Here is a 17,198-nt window from a genome sequence, read left to right on the forward strand (position 1 = left end):
CGGATCGTTTTTTTGGCCTATTGTGCAATCCTGTCCTGCTGCCTCATGAGGACAATGTGTGAACAATGCGTCTGATCACACTGACAAACACACCCATGGGCACAAGTGCATTTGCTATTTAAACAACGTGGGCACTGGATGATACAATAACAACTGCGTTAGTCTGAAATTAGCTCAATGAAAACTTTCACAGAACAAGCAATGCAGAAAAGATGTTCATTAATTACACATTTCATTGTATTTGTTTAGTGGTTTGTTAGTTGGCAGGATTTCTCAATAACTACTTGACAGATTACCACGGAACTTGATGAAACAATGTTGTGTATGTCAGGAAATAACCTATTAAATGTCAGTGCGGATCTGGATCATGGGGCGGACCCAGGATTTCTTTCCCCCTTACTTCAAAATTCCGAGATGGGACATTTTGAACATTTTCGTGGATTTCTCAGACAATAATGAATTGGTCTTTATTTATTGAATTTAAATGTGGTTTCATAAGGCCGCTGTTGGGCCTTGGCAGAGGTACACGCTCTCTGAGTGCCATCCTAATTTATAGTAAGGTTTATGGTTGCGCTGTAAAATGTCAAGCCTCAATTACATTTCTTTGTGATAATTTGATAGGGGTCAGGGTTTGTATATCAACATCTTGCGTCGCACCTTTAGGGTATAGCTAATTAAAATAAGTCTAGTGGTGTAATAAGCTATTGGTTCAGCCTACGCCTCTATTTATTTTTTGTTACCTTTTGCTTTATTCGTGGAAATTAAATATGTGGAACAAACACAATGAATGAATGAAAAGATCTTTGATATTTATATCAGCTGATATCGGTATCAGACATTTTAACTCCCTTATATTGATATTGGCCTTGTCCCTAAAAATCCATATTGGTCGGGCTCTAGTCTGAAACTAGCAAAGCAACTTTGAGCTTTGTGTTGGGTGTAAGATGGAGCCCAGAGTCTTGTTTGTTAGTCATTGTTAGGTGTGTAATGTTGAAGCAAAGGTGCTGTTCATCAACAGTTTAGAGTTTACGCCAGAGGTGGACCAGTTGTTGTCCAGTCGTTGCTGATTTGAACAAACACCTGTCAGCCTCTACTGTGTTGCTGATACGTTAAAGGTAGAAAATAACATGTCATCCTAATGAAACTGTATTATGCTAAATATTTGACATACTGAGAAACATTATCACAATTTGTTGGAAAGAAATGTGAGTTCTGGTTTTGTGGAGTAATTTCACCGTAGCATTTGATAGATGTTTTAAAGTAGAGAAGCTCTGAACAGGGATGATTTTTTATTTATTTTTTTTGAAAAGGCACCTCTTGGAAAAGATGAGTAATGTTTCTCATCAGTTCCTTTGGCATCCATACATTTGTCTGCTTGTCTCCCCGTCTTAATATCCATCTCCCTTACTCTCCCTCTAAGTACTCATCAGTATGCAGAGGGTGCAGTCTGACCTATTAAAAGTCATTTGTCAAATTGCAGCCAACTGGCTTGCCTGCAATCAGGCTCAATGTGAATATATTTTGACATGTGTTTTTCCTGCCCTCCGCTGAGCGCCTAAGGACCTGTGACAGCTCGGAGCCTCTCTGAATACTAATAAAGTTAGTGCTAATACAGTTGGCAAAGATGCATGTACACACACACACGCACACAAACTTGAGTACTGTCAGCAGAATTACACAGCAGACGCAATCTCCATATTCTTAATATATTGTACCTGTCAGTCGCAGCAAGTGGGACTGTCACGTTTGATCATTTACGTGTCAACCAGCGAACATATAATGCTGCTCTTCAGAGACACACACACACACACACACACACACACACACACACACACACACACACACCCCAGTGGAAGCACACCAAAATTTACCAAAAATGTAACAAACACGCCTGCAGTGTAGCAGGTCCGTGTGAGAGCTGGTCATGAGTTTCCCAGCAGGGGGGTCCTGTCCCCAGAGGCTGGGTGGGTGACACAGATGTTTGTGAGCTGAGCAGATGCTGCAGAGCTCCTGGAACATGTTTTTTATGCTATTGCCAAGACGCATAGCTCTGCAGGATTTAAATAAATCTGTGCCTTTTAGCTGTAATCTTAGAGGTGACTAGTTGTTATGATCCTTACTGTTTATCTCGGTGTGCAGCAAGACATGGTCATGAGGGGAGAAAAGCTAGATAACTTTTGCATTCAGACATGCACTGAACTTCTGGAGGGGCTGTATGTGAGAATGTGATTTAAAAGAGGAGTTATACACGTAGATTACGGCGGCAAGATTCTAGAGCTTTTGATGATACGGGCTGGCGTCAGTGTCCATGTGCTATAGAAAAAAAACTTGATTTCAGCTGCATAATTTAGACGTCATATCCTGCCTCCTACAATCTCTGCTGCTTTCTTCATATGCGAAAGGCAAAATCCAGAAGAAGACCAGACTGTATTTTCCAGACATTTTCTTGGAGTTCATACTGAAACAGAGGGTCAAAAGATTTGTGTGAGTCTGATTTAATCATTTAAGATGAGCTGGAGCACTGGGCCGATAGTCTAATTGGGCAGATTATGTTTTTCTAACACAAAAAAATTATAATTCAGTCATAGTTGCATGAAAGTGGCAGGAAAAAAGTGAGGCTTCAATTAAAGATTACTTTGAATCATTAATGAATCTGGTGGTTATTCCTGATTGATGTCACCAATAGTTAAAGAGGTCCTGATATGTAGAGTTTTTGGAACCTTTCAGTCAAGGCCAAAGTAATTAACCAACTGATTTACCACTTAACCTTGCTAGACTCCCTCTTCCATAAATGTAGAAATGATTACTTAAGCATCTGTTGTACGGTCATGTTCGCAGCCCTCAACAGCATGTTAAATACACTGTGTGCAGTGTTCATCGCCCTGGTTGTCATTGCAATTCTTTTGCTGCTCATATGGCCATGGAAGTGTTCTGATTGGCATAAGCTGGAGCTGAGCGAGCTATTAAAGTTTTGGCAGGAGGAGGAAAACCTCAGTCGTTTTAAAAGGACATAAAAATCAGTGCTGCTCTGCTTTCGGGCCTGTGATTTCTCCTGTTAACGGATCCTCGAAATAACAGCCACACGTTTATTTTGTGTGATATTCAACACTGAAACAAGGTGAAAACAACATGCTCTTTTGTTTTTATTTGCCTTACCAGTGAACATTCTTATGATGTAATGTGGATTATATGTAAGATGCACAGATACATGCACGCGCATACATACAGGCACGCACATACTTATTGGGATTTTGCATTGACTCCCATTCATTGTGGACAGCTTAACCAAACATTATCCCTAACCTTAACCATAACTAATTATTGACTAACCTCAACCTAAACACACTTCACATTTTAGCCCTAACCTTAACCATCACAACTAAATGCCTAACCTTGTCCTAATGTTAACCCTGAGAGCAAGTTTTAACCCTCAAAAAGTGAGGACCGGCCAAAATGTCCTCACTGCATAAGGTCTATGCTCAAAATGGTCCTCACAAAGATATAAATATGCACCCGCACACATTGAAATTGGCTTGACTTCCTGGCTGTGAATTGGCCCTGGTAGCTGAGGCATTATACGAGTCAGGGGGATGAGACGCAGTCAGCAGTTAGCACCACAGAGCATTGTGGATTTTATGCTGCCTCGTTTCCTTCATGCCAGGCTGGTGTAGCAGGAGCCTGGCTGCCTGTGTGGCTGTGTGCCGTTCTACCATGACGTATAGCAGAAGTCTAAATATGCCCTTAACTCTTGTAGCAGACCTCTCTGTAACTCTAGAATATCAAAACCATGCAATTTGCCCACTGGCCCAGCAGTTAAAGGAAGTTTCCTTTCTTGACTTTAGGTTCAGCACCTGCAACCAGTTACAAGCAGGTGTCCTAAAGCCATACACCAGTCCCCTTAGCTCCACAGGGTAAATGTAAATCCCTAATGTAGACGCCAATGTAGGCGTGCAGCTAACAATACTTTTCTTGATTAAATTATTTATTGTTTCGCCGAACAAATGTCAGAAAATAGTGATAAATATCTATAACAGTTTCTCTGCATTCAACCAACTATATTTAGTTCACTGAGAGAACCAGCAACATGTGAACATTTGGAACTGAAACTGTGGCTTGTAAATTTCTTGCACTTTTACTCCCAACCTATAAATGAATGAATGAATTATTGTTTATGGATGACTGCTCAGTGATATTTGGCTCACTAGTATTTCATATTAAATCAGTTTTATAAAATGGTCACTGTGTAGGACATTTACAGTTGCTAAAGAAGCACACTTTACAATGTGTGATACTATAAAGTGTACAGTCCTATGTTTTATAAAACATTGAACTCTTTGTCCCATTGCAAAACAAAACAAAATTTCGATTGAAAAGTTAATAATCTATACGTGGAACACAGACAAAATCTTGAATCATGAAGAAAGTGTTGAATTCCACTTCACTGTCAGCACAAGTTTGATGAAAAGAGCTTTTGTCACGTGTCCAATTCACAGATGACAGCAATATCCTTTATACTCGAGCTTCAGTCAAACCACAAACATCCGGAATCATTTAATCAATAATTGATTAAAAAACATCCCTAAAACTTGTCAAAGGATTTATTGCATCTCAAAATTCATGAAAATAAGTGATAAACGAGGAATGAGGCAAGGGACTGTTGGTCTGTTTCAAAGTGGACTTTGATTTGAAATAAAACAACAAACAGTTTATGAAAACCAGGTTTATCACCAGTTTCAAAATATTTTGAGTCAATGATGAAATAATGTTAGTTATAGTTGATGCACAGTCGCTGCTTTCCCTGTGAGTCACACTTAATATATAACCTTTAAATGAGGTAATGTGATAATCGTCATGTATTTGTCATTATACATCTCTGTTGTGCCAGACAGTGAGTTTTTAATATATTTTGGAAGGAACGTGGGGATTTAGTGTTGAAAGATCTTATGAAAAACAACTCTTTGTGAAAAACACATTGCCCAATAACTGTCATATTAAATTCCTGAAGAACTGCATTTTAAGATCTCTGATGTTAGAGATCTGGTTGTCTAATGTCTTAACTATAATGTTTTTGAAATGGCTAATTGTAGATGTGGGGGTTTTCTTTATCATCTTTTATTTCTCCTCTTCTAAGTTCATGAAGGTTTAAACACACAAAGAATTTAGATTTTGAGATGGAACTTCAAAATAAAAGCACCTCTGAACATTATCGTTTGCATAGAACCCTTTCTTATCATCTCATCCTCGAATGGTAATATTTCATTTTATTTTTGAAACACACTTTCTTCACTCCTAGCTGTTGGGACAGGGAGGTTGTGAGTGACAGTGTCTTTAGCAGGTGCAAACATGTCACATGTGTTTGTCTCCATGGTTTCCTCACCTCGAAAACAAAAGCAAGGCTCGAAGAAACCTGCTCGTTCCCTTGGGCTGTTTTTAGAAATCTTGGTTCTGTTTTCATTGCAAGTCAGAGCAGTGACACAGGGCTTGCCGTTGTGGTCAAAGTTTCATTCCACTGAGAGGAACACATTGCAAGCATTTCTCAGCTCAGTACAAAATAAATACACCTGAGGTTACTTGTGATTGGGAGCGTCACAGTGTGAACTTGAAACTGGAACGTGAAGGAGGGAAAGATGGATCCTCTCTGTCTCTACCCATCGTCCTTTCTCTTTCACTGAGAGATTCAGTCTCATCATTAACTCTCGTCTCCTCCCAGCATCAGGTTTTGTGTTAAGTTGGTGAGTTGTCGCTTGTTAATGTGCGCTTGCACATCTGGTCAGGTTCATTCGTGTGTGTGTGTGTGTGTGTGTGTGTGTGTGTGTGTGTGTGCGTGTGCGTGTGTGTGTGTGTGGGGCTTTCTTCTCAGACTGAGCACTTTTGAGGATGCACGCACGCGCGTGCATCCTCAACCCTCTCAATAAATGGCTTATCAATTTTAATCAGACCACATCTGGTTTTCAGACGTTCAATCTCACACACACTCATATTGCAGTTTTATCAAACCAAGTCATAAATCACTGGTGGGTTAGTCTTTCCAGATCCTCTCCAGAACACATCTGTCTTTCTCTGTCTTGCTGCAGTGCCACGAAAAGTCCTCAGTTACTTTTGTAACTGTAACAGCAATACAGGCTGTTACCACAGCAACCTTCTCCCTCTCTCTCTCTCTCTCTCTCTCTCTCTCTCTCTCTCTCTCTCTCTCTCTCTCTCTCTCTCTCTCTCTTTCTCTTTCTCTTTCTCTTTGTGTCTGTGTCTCTGTCCGTCTCTCCCTGATCTGGGGAAAGCAGAACACATCATGGCCGTAATAAAAGACAGGTGCACTTTTGCACTTTTTTTTTAACGCTCACTCTCATCTCGCCCACAGTTGGAAAACAGAGGTGTACTCACTCTTCATCATGTAACACCCCATTTTTGTGGGCCTGGATAACAGATCTCCAGTCTGTCAGATAATAAAGATAATCTCTGAGGATTGAGAGAATTTGCTTGTGTCTGTCTGGATGGACCTGATGGATCGTTTTGTTCGCTCCGTGTGAAAGTCTGCGTTACAAAACAACATATTTTATATATTTCCAAAAACATACATTAAATTACATGTATGCATTTTATACTGTGGTCACTGTAAATTCCGTATTGTCATTGGCTGGAATGTGTGGGTTCACTTTTAGTAACTGGACAGTATAAGAGGGCACATAGGAGCTTCTCTCTTCATCCTCTGTCTCAAACACTTGGTTTGAGCTCCTGTCTCTTTAAGGCAAGAATGGGTCAATTGCTTCCAGCATGTGTAGGACATGTCAGCCTCGACTCTCCCTTTAGGGCCCGGTCACACATAAGAAAATATTTCAGAGGCAAACCTTCGCCTCCCGTTCACTACCAATCAGTGCAAGGCGATTGATATTTGCTTCCTGTTGCGAAGCAAATGGCAGCTTGTCCTCGTGTGGGGTTCAACTTTGGTGAAATTTGAAATTTTTTCGCTTTGCATTCGCGTATGTGTAACCCAGACATGTCAGACTAGCCATGGTGTATGTTATGCATGTCGCATGACATCACGATTTCCCGAAAGTATTGGCCGGACTAGTGACACGGTGTTTCAGAACTTCAGAACCAGTGTTTTCTATCGGGGCAGAGGAGCTCCCTCTACTGTGGACTACTGGTTCCAGATTACACTTTGCCTAATGCTCTACTTTATTATTACATGTGGTGTTTTTTCTTAATCCCTCCTCTTCCACTATATCAGGTTTAGTAATAAAGCTACATGTTTTGATTTGTAATTTGATTTGTTCCACTCAATTAAATTTACTTGTTTTGACAACTCATATCTTTCCTTTTGTTTTTAAATAGCTGGTGATAAAACTGTTAATAAAGATCCTAAAACAGTTTAATGTGTAGCTGTGTGGGAGCAGATGCAGCTGATACCCTTTGACTTAATCTACTACAGATTGAGTGTTTATATGAGGTCACTTCATTGGGACTAAGCGCTTAATAAGCTCATTAAGTGGCATAAACACAGTTTGTGTATTGTCTTTGTGCTGCGGCTGACTCACAGTTGGATGAGTGCAGTTTGTGCCCATGTGTTTAGCACAGTGTGATGGAACATGTAGGCGGCGGCGACGCAGATGGATGAATGATCCTGTTGTTGCTGTGATCAAAGACTGATGACACAACTCGCTGTCACTCGATTTATTTCTCTCTTTGCTTTTGTTTTCCTTTCCCTCGCTTCTTCCGTCCTGTCCCGCAGTGTAAGATGACAGGAAGTGTGAGTCTGTGCATGCATGTGTGTGTGTGTGTGTGTGTGTGTGTGTGTGTGTGTGTGTGTGTGTGTGTGTGTGTGTGTGTGTGTGTGTGTGTGTGTGTGTGTGTGTGTGTGTGTGTGTGTGTGTGTGTGTGTGTGTGTGTGTGTGCGTGTGTGCTTAGTCTGAATTAGTGCGTCTCTCTATATTTGTCTGTGTGTGTGTGTGTGCATGTGTGCGCGTGCACCCTGCCATTGATTTCCTCGACTGGAAACTTGCGATTCAAAGGCAATTTTGAGCGTTTTCAGTGGCCGCACTCACACTACAACCATCGCATCTTTCTATTTTCTCCATCCATTCATTAATAACCAGCAGTGACAACGAACAAGGGAGCAGTCTGACGAGTGCAAGGAAATGTATAGACAGGAGTGACAAGTTCAGGAGAAAGGAGGATAAGATAAAACGCGAAACTATATGAACCTGACAATTCAAACTTTATATCTTCTGGTTTTTTTCAGATCCCCTTCTCACTGGTGCAGTTTCCACTTTGGGAATATTTAAAGGTACGTATCAGATCTATCCATAAACTTTATTCTTTCTCCGTCTTTATTATCCATGTATTTATTCCTTCGCCATCGCTGCGCTCTCCACCTCTCCGCGGCACCGTCATTAACAGTAATTATTCTCAGCGGTAAATGAGTAGTAAAGTTAAAATAGTGTGCTTATGCTCTGACACATTCACAGCCGCCTCACCCACTGCATTCCCCTGTATCATCGTGGCAGGCGCGAATGGGACTTAACGCCCCGTTTTATTGGGTTGTTACGACTCCCATCAAACCGGCCTCCAGTTTATCATGAGTTTTCAGCATATCCACTCCTTTTTTTTGTCTCCCCCTCATCTCTCTCGTGACCTCTTCCTTAATGTCTTTTATTCTCACATGTCTCTCCACTCTCCTTGCCCCCTTTGCCGCTTCATTGTGGCCCTGAACACATAAAACGCCATCTCTTTTTGAAAAGACGTTTTGTTGGAGTGACATCATGTCTCAAGGGCAGGAGAGTCGGACAGTCAAGCATTTCATCAGTGGTCGGAGCTAACGGCCAAGCTAAGACGTGAACAATACACGACACAGCTGTGTGTGTGTTTTTACATTTGCGAGAGTTAGATTTTGTCCTTCACAAGTGTCTCTTTGTCCCTCAGTCAAAAGACCCTCTCTCTCCAGGCCATCTGGACACGTCCGTTGGCGGAGAGCTGAACTGTTGGAATCTGGACTTTCTCCTCTCCTCGCCGCTCGATATTCTCCTCTTCATCTGACTCTCCTCTCTTCCTCTCCTCTTGATTCTCTCCTCTCTCTCCTTTCCTCTCCTCCTCTTTCAAGCGAACAGGTTTTTTTTACTGCCATTCCTTCAGAGTGACCACCTCGATGTTCAGAGGCTTTCATATAATAGTGTGATTTAGTTCAAAAAATGCCTGAGTGAAGGAATTTGGGAAGTGAGTGTGTGTGGCATGATCTCCCAGCTGCTCTGCGGGATAGTAATGTGCTGCGTTATGACCTCTTTCTTTTTATTTCTCACCGAGCCAGCACAGCTGTCAGTGAGAGAAACAGAAAGACGGGAAAAGGGAAGAAAAACCAACTCACCCAACTTGCTGCAGGCCTGTTGGGAGAGGAGTCAGCAGACAAATCCTCTGCATTAACTTCATCTGGTCACTGAGTCTCCAGGATCACTGTTCCAGGCTGGGAAAAGTCAGAGAATTTGGTCAATTAATTGAGCAAGTCGCAGGATATGAAAGAATTTGACATATTAGTCACTACATAGATTTAAGGCCGTTTCACACCAGGCCCCAACATCCATCGGAGTCATTCTTTCTGATTTTCTCACACATTAATTTCACAGTATTGTGGTTTTTAACTGTGCAGTTTACTCCATCTGTTCTGAACTCTAAAACAACATGAGCAAAACAGGAGGGTGTAACACTGTTAGGTTATGATTGAACACCAAGAAAGAGCCACAAAAAATCCACGGAATTGAGCTTCGCAGGCATGATGGGAACGCGAATGAAACCAGCCACATATGTATCACAGGGACACAAGCGCGCAGACCCACCGCCTCTTCCTGTGGGAAGTCGTCCAGGTGCAAAGTGCGACCCTGACACAAGGGTTCACAGGTCAAAGAGTTTGTTTTCCCAGGTTTAGCCCTTATTATTTATTCATGAAACCGAGGGGAAGAGGGAGGGAGCGATTCAGAGAGACGGAGAGGAATCCCCCTGTGTGAGATCTTTGATGTGGAAAACAAAATCTCCTTTTTTAATCTGCCCTCTAATGGAATACACATGACGCCTCCTGAGCTCCAACTCACTCCTTCTTTCTTCTATGTGTTTACTTGTTTGCATTTGCATGCACGCACACATAGTCTTTCTCGTGTGTGAGGTAGTAGGAGAATGAGATAAGATGCTGCAGATTAAATGTGCAGGGGGGAGGCAGCCGGGGATGAACAAAGAAAATATTAGTAATCGCTCCATGCTGTTTCTCTATTGCTCTCCCTGAGAAGTAATCATACCTTGCAGTGCCCGAGGCAGCCCAGCTGCGCATTTATACAAAGACTAACCTTGCGTAGTCTGTCTCCTCTTTGCCTCGCTGAAACTGGTGGTGGGAGAAAAAGAGACAGGCCGCCTCCCCATCCTGAGTTTATTCTCAAAACAAAAACATCAGGTGGTTCCACTCAGTGGCCACTTGAATATGGGGAAAGCAGTCCTGTGACCTGAGGTTTTTCAAACACAGATAATCACTACTGTTTGACTCACATTTAATATTACATTTTCATTTTTCAATAATCGACTAAATGCTGTCGGTTAGTTTAGTTTTCAGGTAAAGCCTCTAAAGCTCTGCAGTCAATACATAAAGAAGTTCATTTTGAAAACTGATGTGATGAATAGTTTGGACAAATTGCACATAAACTGAATTGTCAAATGTCAGTCATTCATAATATGCATGTCAAAATGTGCAACATGATGCTTGATGTACTACATCAGCAAAAAAACACATAGTATTTAGTCTGATACATCAGCATGATTATTTGCCCAAATTAACTGTTTGTTGTGATTTGCACAGATCATTCATTCCAGCTAAAACAACAGTTTCCAAATGTGTGGGATTTATTTTTAAAAAGACATAAAAAAGTAGTACATTTGTTGGGCACTAATTTCACCTGCAGATTAATACATGGTTTCTTACTGTTCATGCATTTTAATGAAGGAATATGGCGTGTGTGTGTGTGTGTGTGTGTGTGTGTGTGTGTGTGTGTGTGTGTGTGTGTGTGTGTGTGTGTGTGTGTGTGTGTGTGTGTGTGTGTGTGTGTGTGTGTGTGTGTGTGTGTGTGTGTGTGTGTGATGGTAAATGTCGTACTGGACGCATTTACTGTTGTGGGAACTCTACTTATGTGTTTATGTTGTAATGAGAATCATGTTGACGAGCATCACTGTTGGTGGGATCCTATCACAAGCTGCTCTTTCTGTTTTGGAACAACAGTGGAGCTCTGTGGCTCACAGCAATAACATTTATCAGCCTTTGGCTACACACACACACAATACGTGTCAATAGGATCAGTTCATTGTGGCTTTTGACCTTGACACAGAGCTTATGATAGTATTGTAACAATAGAAAATGACCAAGATTACTTGATTTATTTTATTTCACGACATCAATCAATATCTGTAAAAATGGTGGGACTTGATGCATTAGGATGACGGAGTGGGAGCGGTGCAGCCTGGTCTCCTGCCTCCCTCTTGTCCAGTCACAGTTCTTGGGAAACAAGTATCATGACATCATTGGGGAGAAAAGGCAACAGGAAAATAGCAGAACAAGCATTTTCCCAGCCGTGGGTCTGGACCCCAGACCAGACCAAGGTTCACAATGTGTTTTCACTGTGTCTGTTATCTCCACTAACTACAGCCTCCTCTCTCCCTCTCTTTGTCTCCCACCCACTTTCTCTCCTTTTTTCTTGCTCTTTCATCATCCTCCTCTATCGACAACCCTCTCTCTCTCTCTCTCTCTCTCTCTCTCTCTCTCTCTCTCTCTCTCTCTCAACATTTCTCTCTCTTTCTCCCAGACTCTGTGGTCGCGGAGGCAAGGTCACACACTCTACTCTTGGCAGGCTGCAGTGTGCGGAGCTTTTGCAGGTGCAGGGGATTATATGGTGCTTTGGGAGACAGGGGGAGTGGGGGGAAAAGGGGGGCAGGGGATAGATGGATGGATGGATGGATGGATGGGTGGTTGGATAGGTAAAATCATGGCCACAAGACAACAGGACAAGTTTATCCAAAGTCATATTCTTGTACAATTCCACAAAGGTGCAGAGCTCAGCTGGTGAAATCCCATCCTCACCCTCTGCAGCAGGTCTGTAGAAGAAAAGACGACAGAGGAGAAAAGTCATTCCAGCCTTTTTCTTAGACTCTTAGACTCAAAATGACAATCCTCAATACTGTGACTGCATCACTGATGAGATTATTAGAGTTCTCATGTCCGTCGGCCAAAGGCAATCACACTATACCATGATTTTTATTCGTCTGTCTCAGCCCGGAAGAGCATCAGGGGAAAGAGGAGGGTTGGGGAACGGGAACGAGCCCTGCAGCTGTGCGACCTCCTGAGTACTGGGGCTTGAAGTGGTTTAAGAGAGAGGACGAGAGGAAGGCACAAAAAAAAAGAGGGAGAGAGGGGAAAGGGAGCAGACTAATATAACAATGAATAAGGGAAAGTGTTTAAGGATTTTTTTTTCTCTTATTTAAAGAGTTCCATCTGAAGACCAACATCTCCAAAAACATCTCAGACCTTTTGGATTTTTAAATTATTATTTTGTTATTGTTATTATTGACAATTTAGTGGCACTTATCCATTGAGAGGAATGAGAGATGGTTATGAAATGCAACAAAGCTCCCCCGGTTGGATCAAACCTCAGATTCATGTTCTCATGTCAAAAAACCTCCTATCTCACAATGTTAAAGAAAGTGAAAAGAAATTCATGCATCCCCTGATCTGGATCCGCACAAAAATGTGATGGCTTCTTCCCTGAACCATACCACACCTATCCTCCACATTTGGTGGTAATCCGTCCAGATTTTTTTGCGTAATCTTACTAACAAACATTATATCATTATATTTCATTTAAAGATATAATATGTACGATTTTTTTCACTGTTCTAAAAGCCACTAGATCTATGTTATATATTTTATCGACTTGTGTATTTACATCATCCAAAAATGTTTCTAACGAGAAAACTATAAACCCAGAGAAATCCCCAATATTATTCAAGGTCACGTGACGTTTCATTTTGGTCACCTTTTAATTGCGTCATATCTGCTTTACCCGAGGCTTTTATAACTGTTATACCTTCTTGGGCAAAAAAGTTGCTGCTTGTCAGTTAGCCAGTCAGCTGTTTCTGTCTGTGGTGCATTTGCAAAACACTGTGATAGATATTTGGCTTATACAGTGTCAGTATAGGAGGTACAGAATGATATATATTCAGGACTGTGCCCCTCCAGTGTTTGCATAACAAATCTGTCACATCACCTATCTTTTTACACAGTCTTCACTTTAGCAATGAGAAAGCAGAACCACAATCAAAACACATATTTCAGAAGAAGAACTTTTCCGCACTGGAATCAGCCCGTGGAGCTGTTATTAGACGGTTGTAGCTTTCAGTCCATAACTCCTGCAACACTGCGGCGCACCAGACAGGGCAGGACAGGAAGATGGAGGCTCGGTGCTCTGGGTGCGTGGCGAGATGGAGAAATGGAGTTGATGGAGACAGCACCCCGAGGAGCTGAGACGAGGCTCTGTGCCTCCCCACCAGGACTTAATCCACCCTGGGAAGAAGAGAGTAGAGAGGGAGAGGAAGAGAAAGAGAAAGAGGAGACAGGAGATGTGCATGAGTAGGTGTCAGACTGAGGCGTGCAGAGAAAGAAAATGTAAAAGAGAAAAGAAGTTTCCAGACGGCGCTTTGACCATTTGCAAGGCTCGCAGAGATTAAAATCTTAATGACATTGTCCTAACTTGTTATCTTTATGGATATATATGTGTAGTATTTGAGTATTTAGACTAAAGTAATCTGATGGCCTTTATATCCACTGTAACGACAGAATTGTTAATTGTGATATAAAGGAAAATGATTAAGAAGTTGACATATGCGAGAAGGTAAAACGGTGGGAGCCAAAAGCAGGAGAAGGGAGGTATAACATGGGGGCAGGGGTCCTGGCTTGGTTATGGGGGAGTATGGGGGTGTGGGTTTAGGGTTAGGAGTCAAGTTCACGTCCCTCTGCTTTCCAAGAGGGATCCTCAAGTTTCAGCCACATCCCCTTTTACTTTGCACTTCACACTCTCTTTGGCTCGTCCATAATCTGCCTGACACTGGAAATGCTCACACAGGCGCGTTTAATCACCGCAAACATCTCCACTAGTGCGCCGCGCTGACTTACGACTGACTTGACCCCGTTTGAACCACCCGGAGAAGACGGCCTAGCCCGAGACGGGGGGATTACATCACCGTCTCGTCTAACCTTCATCACATCACATGGCATTTCCAGCCAAATTTAGATCCTCCAATTCAGCGCCCCCACGTGTAAGATTTATCGGGATAATGCCTCCTTTTTATTGCTCTCCAAGAATATTACAGAGCAGGCCGCTCTGCGAGGCCTGTGTCTTTTCTATTTCTGCTGAAGTCTGAGTTTCCTCCACCTAAGTAGGAGGGAAAAAATAAATAATTTAACCCCCCTCTTAAAATCGAGCAGCATTAACTAGTAAAACATAACAGTGTGTTTACACCACACTGATCCTAATGTTTTCCTGTGTCCTCAACTCGCCTGCGTCACATTGCTCCTTGGTGGCCCATATGGATATGTTTACCCTAGAACAGTTGCTATGTTTGCGGCAGAGGACACACACACACAGTTTCTTACTCCGACACACTGCGGCCCAGTGGGGACACCTCTGGAGCACGCCGCCAGTCTAGCTTCCAACTTGGAGCGCTGGAGGGAAGTTGGGGTGTAACTGTTCCAATAAAACTCTTCTGAGGGAGTGGGTGTGTGTTTGTGTGCTCATTTGCGTCTGAACATTTCTAAATAAGCTTATGCAGGTGTGTGTGTTTGTGTGCGTGTGTTTGCGTGCCTGTGCTTGTGTGCCTGTGCTTGTGTGTGTAATAGGAGGGAGTGTGTGGTTTGGATAAGGCGGTGTAGGAGAGGGGTGGCGGTGGGAATAGAAGTGTGTCTGTCTGGTTTTTGTGGTCTAATAATGGGGATGGTTCTGGTTTGGAAATACCCTTTTTATGAACTCAGTGGAGACGAGGGCCAAGAGTTCTGCTGCTTACTGCAGAATTAGAACATTACTGTAACTGTGGTTAAGTAATTGAACTCTTTTGGGTTTATTTTTAGTATTCAAAGAGAGCACTTTGTTAAACGTGTGTATTTGTCTTTTGCAGGGGCGATAGCGGCATTTGTTACCACTCCACTTGACGTGGCGAAGACCAGGATCATGCTTGCGAAGGTACACACACACACACACACACACACACACACACACACACACACACACACACACACACACCACTGGCAGCGACTTTTAAACACTGCTGTCAGGTGATGCCTCGCAGGCAGAGAGCAGAGCACACGGCACGGAGCAGGCCGATGTAGCACTGGGACAGTAGTGACACACACACACACACACACATTTATCATCTGATCTGGACCATGGACAGTGTTGGGAAGACGTGTTTGTATTCATGGTTAGTGTTAGAGTGAGGACTTGCTGCTGCTCCAGAGGAATTTCCATCTCAAGGCTGCTTGTCACTGAGAGGTGAAGCAGAGGGCCAGTGTGTCTCTCTCCTGTTAACTCATCTACGCTGTGTAAAGTCGTCGTCCCCACACACACACACACATCCCCACCCTATTTGTGCTGTGTGGTGTCCCTCCTCTTCCTCCACATCTCCACCTCCTCTCTTACTTCTGGCTCACACTAACTGTAAGTCTGGCTTCCCTCACTAAGTCCTGTGTGTGTGTGTGTGTGTGTGTTTGTGTGTAAAGGGTAGTGAGTTCAGAGTTACCCCAACCAGCCTCCCTCCACAAACACACACGCACACACCAACACACCAACTGTCCTTGGAGAAGACACAGTGTTCCTCCTCCTCCTCACCTCCCTCCATCCTAACTAATGAGATACTGGAATTAACAAAACACTGTCTGGCTTGATCTCTTGCGAGAAGCCGTTGGCTGTAGGTGGACGAGCTCGGTACAAACGCTTCCTGTAAACATTATCTGAAATGCAGCTGCTGTAATTTACCACCAGCAAAGGACTCGGCCTGTGCTGCCTCAAAGCTGCTCGGTTATAACTTTATAAGGCCAAGTTTTTTGATTCACTAACGGCTCCACAGGTTCGCAGTAAAAATAAAGGATTCATTTGATTCAGTGGGAATAAAACATCTGTATTAAAGAAAATAAAAGCCAGATGAGAATGCTGCTAAACAGTTTAAACTGCTTCCACTGTCAGAACAGAGGTGTCCTCTATCTAAAATGTTTTTATTATTAGGATTTTTAATATGTTAACATTGTTGTACATTCAAAATGTATAATTGCACTTTTACAGAGTTTCACCTGCCAACCCCTTATTAAAAGTCCGAACGAGCCGATGTGAGAACACAGCATATGAACATAATTCCATCAATCAATATAAGCCAGACACACAAAGTAAGATCTAGTTCCAATACAACAACAAGACAGTCAGTGATGCCAAATACATTCTACTAGATCGAAGACATAATGCAAATATGCTAATAGGATTAAAATGTGTGTTGTATAAGTTATGAGGCAACATAAGACTTTAAAGTAAAATATGACCCAACCTGACCTAAGCTGGTTAAAACCTGTAAAGTCACATGTTATTTATTTTAAAAACTAAGTCAGACATTTCAGACTTAGGTTTTGTCCCACAGCAGCAGAGGATGACAAGTCCAGGCAGAGAGACAGGCAGAGGGAGCAGGGCTGGCGTTGATGGCTATGGATGGTTTAGATTGGACGGAGGGGAGGAATTGTGGGTGTTGGAGCTTGTCACATTAGTTTCCTTCCCACTGCAGCCGAGGAGAGGGTTCTTTCTTCTCTGCAGCGGGCGGAATGAAAGAGCCGTGTTGTACAGTAGTTGCAGTCTGGCGCAGACGAGGCTCACCAGGGCCGGCGTCCAGGGCACAGCTGGACGTGTAAAGCCCCTCCAGCGCAGGACTACTGCCACACCACCACCCTGCCTGCAGCAGCGGCATCAAGCCTGGCACACCACGCTGCCACTGCACGCCTCCTACGCTGCTACTGTACAACACTGCTCTTCTGCTCAGGCTGCTATAATTGTCATATTCACCATCATCTACACATAGTCAGGGTGGCTCGATGAACCCCTTCATGTCACTGTATGAAACAGTATAGATGCGAGAAAGTTTAGTATGAAGCCTCT

The 17,198-nt window shown here is 42.8% G+C and overlaps 1 protein-coding gene across 2 annotated transcripts in view; it reads left to right on the forward strand.

Moving 5' to 3' along the window:
- The window catches only part of slc25a26 (solute carrier family 25 member 26), a 55,135-nt gene that overhangs the window by 28,368 nt on the left and 9,569 nt on the right, over nucleotides 1-17,198 (forward strand). The window contains exons 6-8 of one of the 2 annotated variants that reach the window (XM_035152803.2): nucleotides 8,237-8,281; nucleotides 11,823-11,892; nucleotides 15,184-15,248. In XM_035152803.2, the coding sequence (XP_035008694.1) occupies nucleotides 8,237-8,281; nucleotides 11,823-11,892; nucleotides 15,184-15,248 (180 nt within the window). The remainder of the gene's footprint in view (nucleotides 1-8,236; nucleotides 8,282-11,822; nucleotides 11,893-15,183; nucleotides 15,249-17,198) is intronic. The other variant, XM_035152804.2, reaches the window with a different exon arrangement.

Source organism: Hippoglossus stenolepis, chromosome 3, assembly GCF_022539355.2.
Source record: "Hippoglossus stenolepis isolate QCI-W04-F060 chromosome 3, HSTE1.2, whole genome shotgun sequence".
Classification (NCBI taxonomy): Eukaryota; Metazoa; Chordata; class Actinopteri; order Pleuronectiformes; family Pleuronectidae; genus Hippoglossus; species Hippoglossus stenolepis.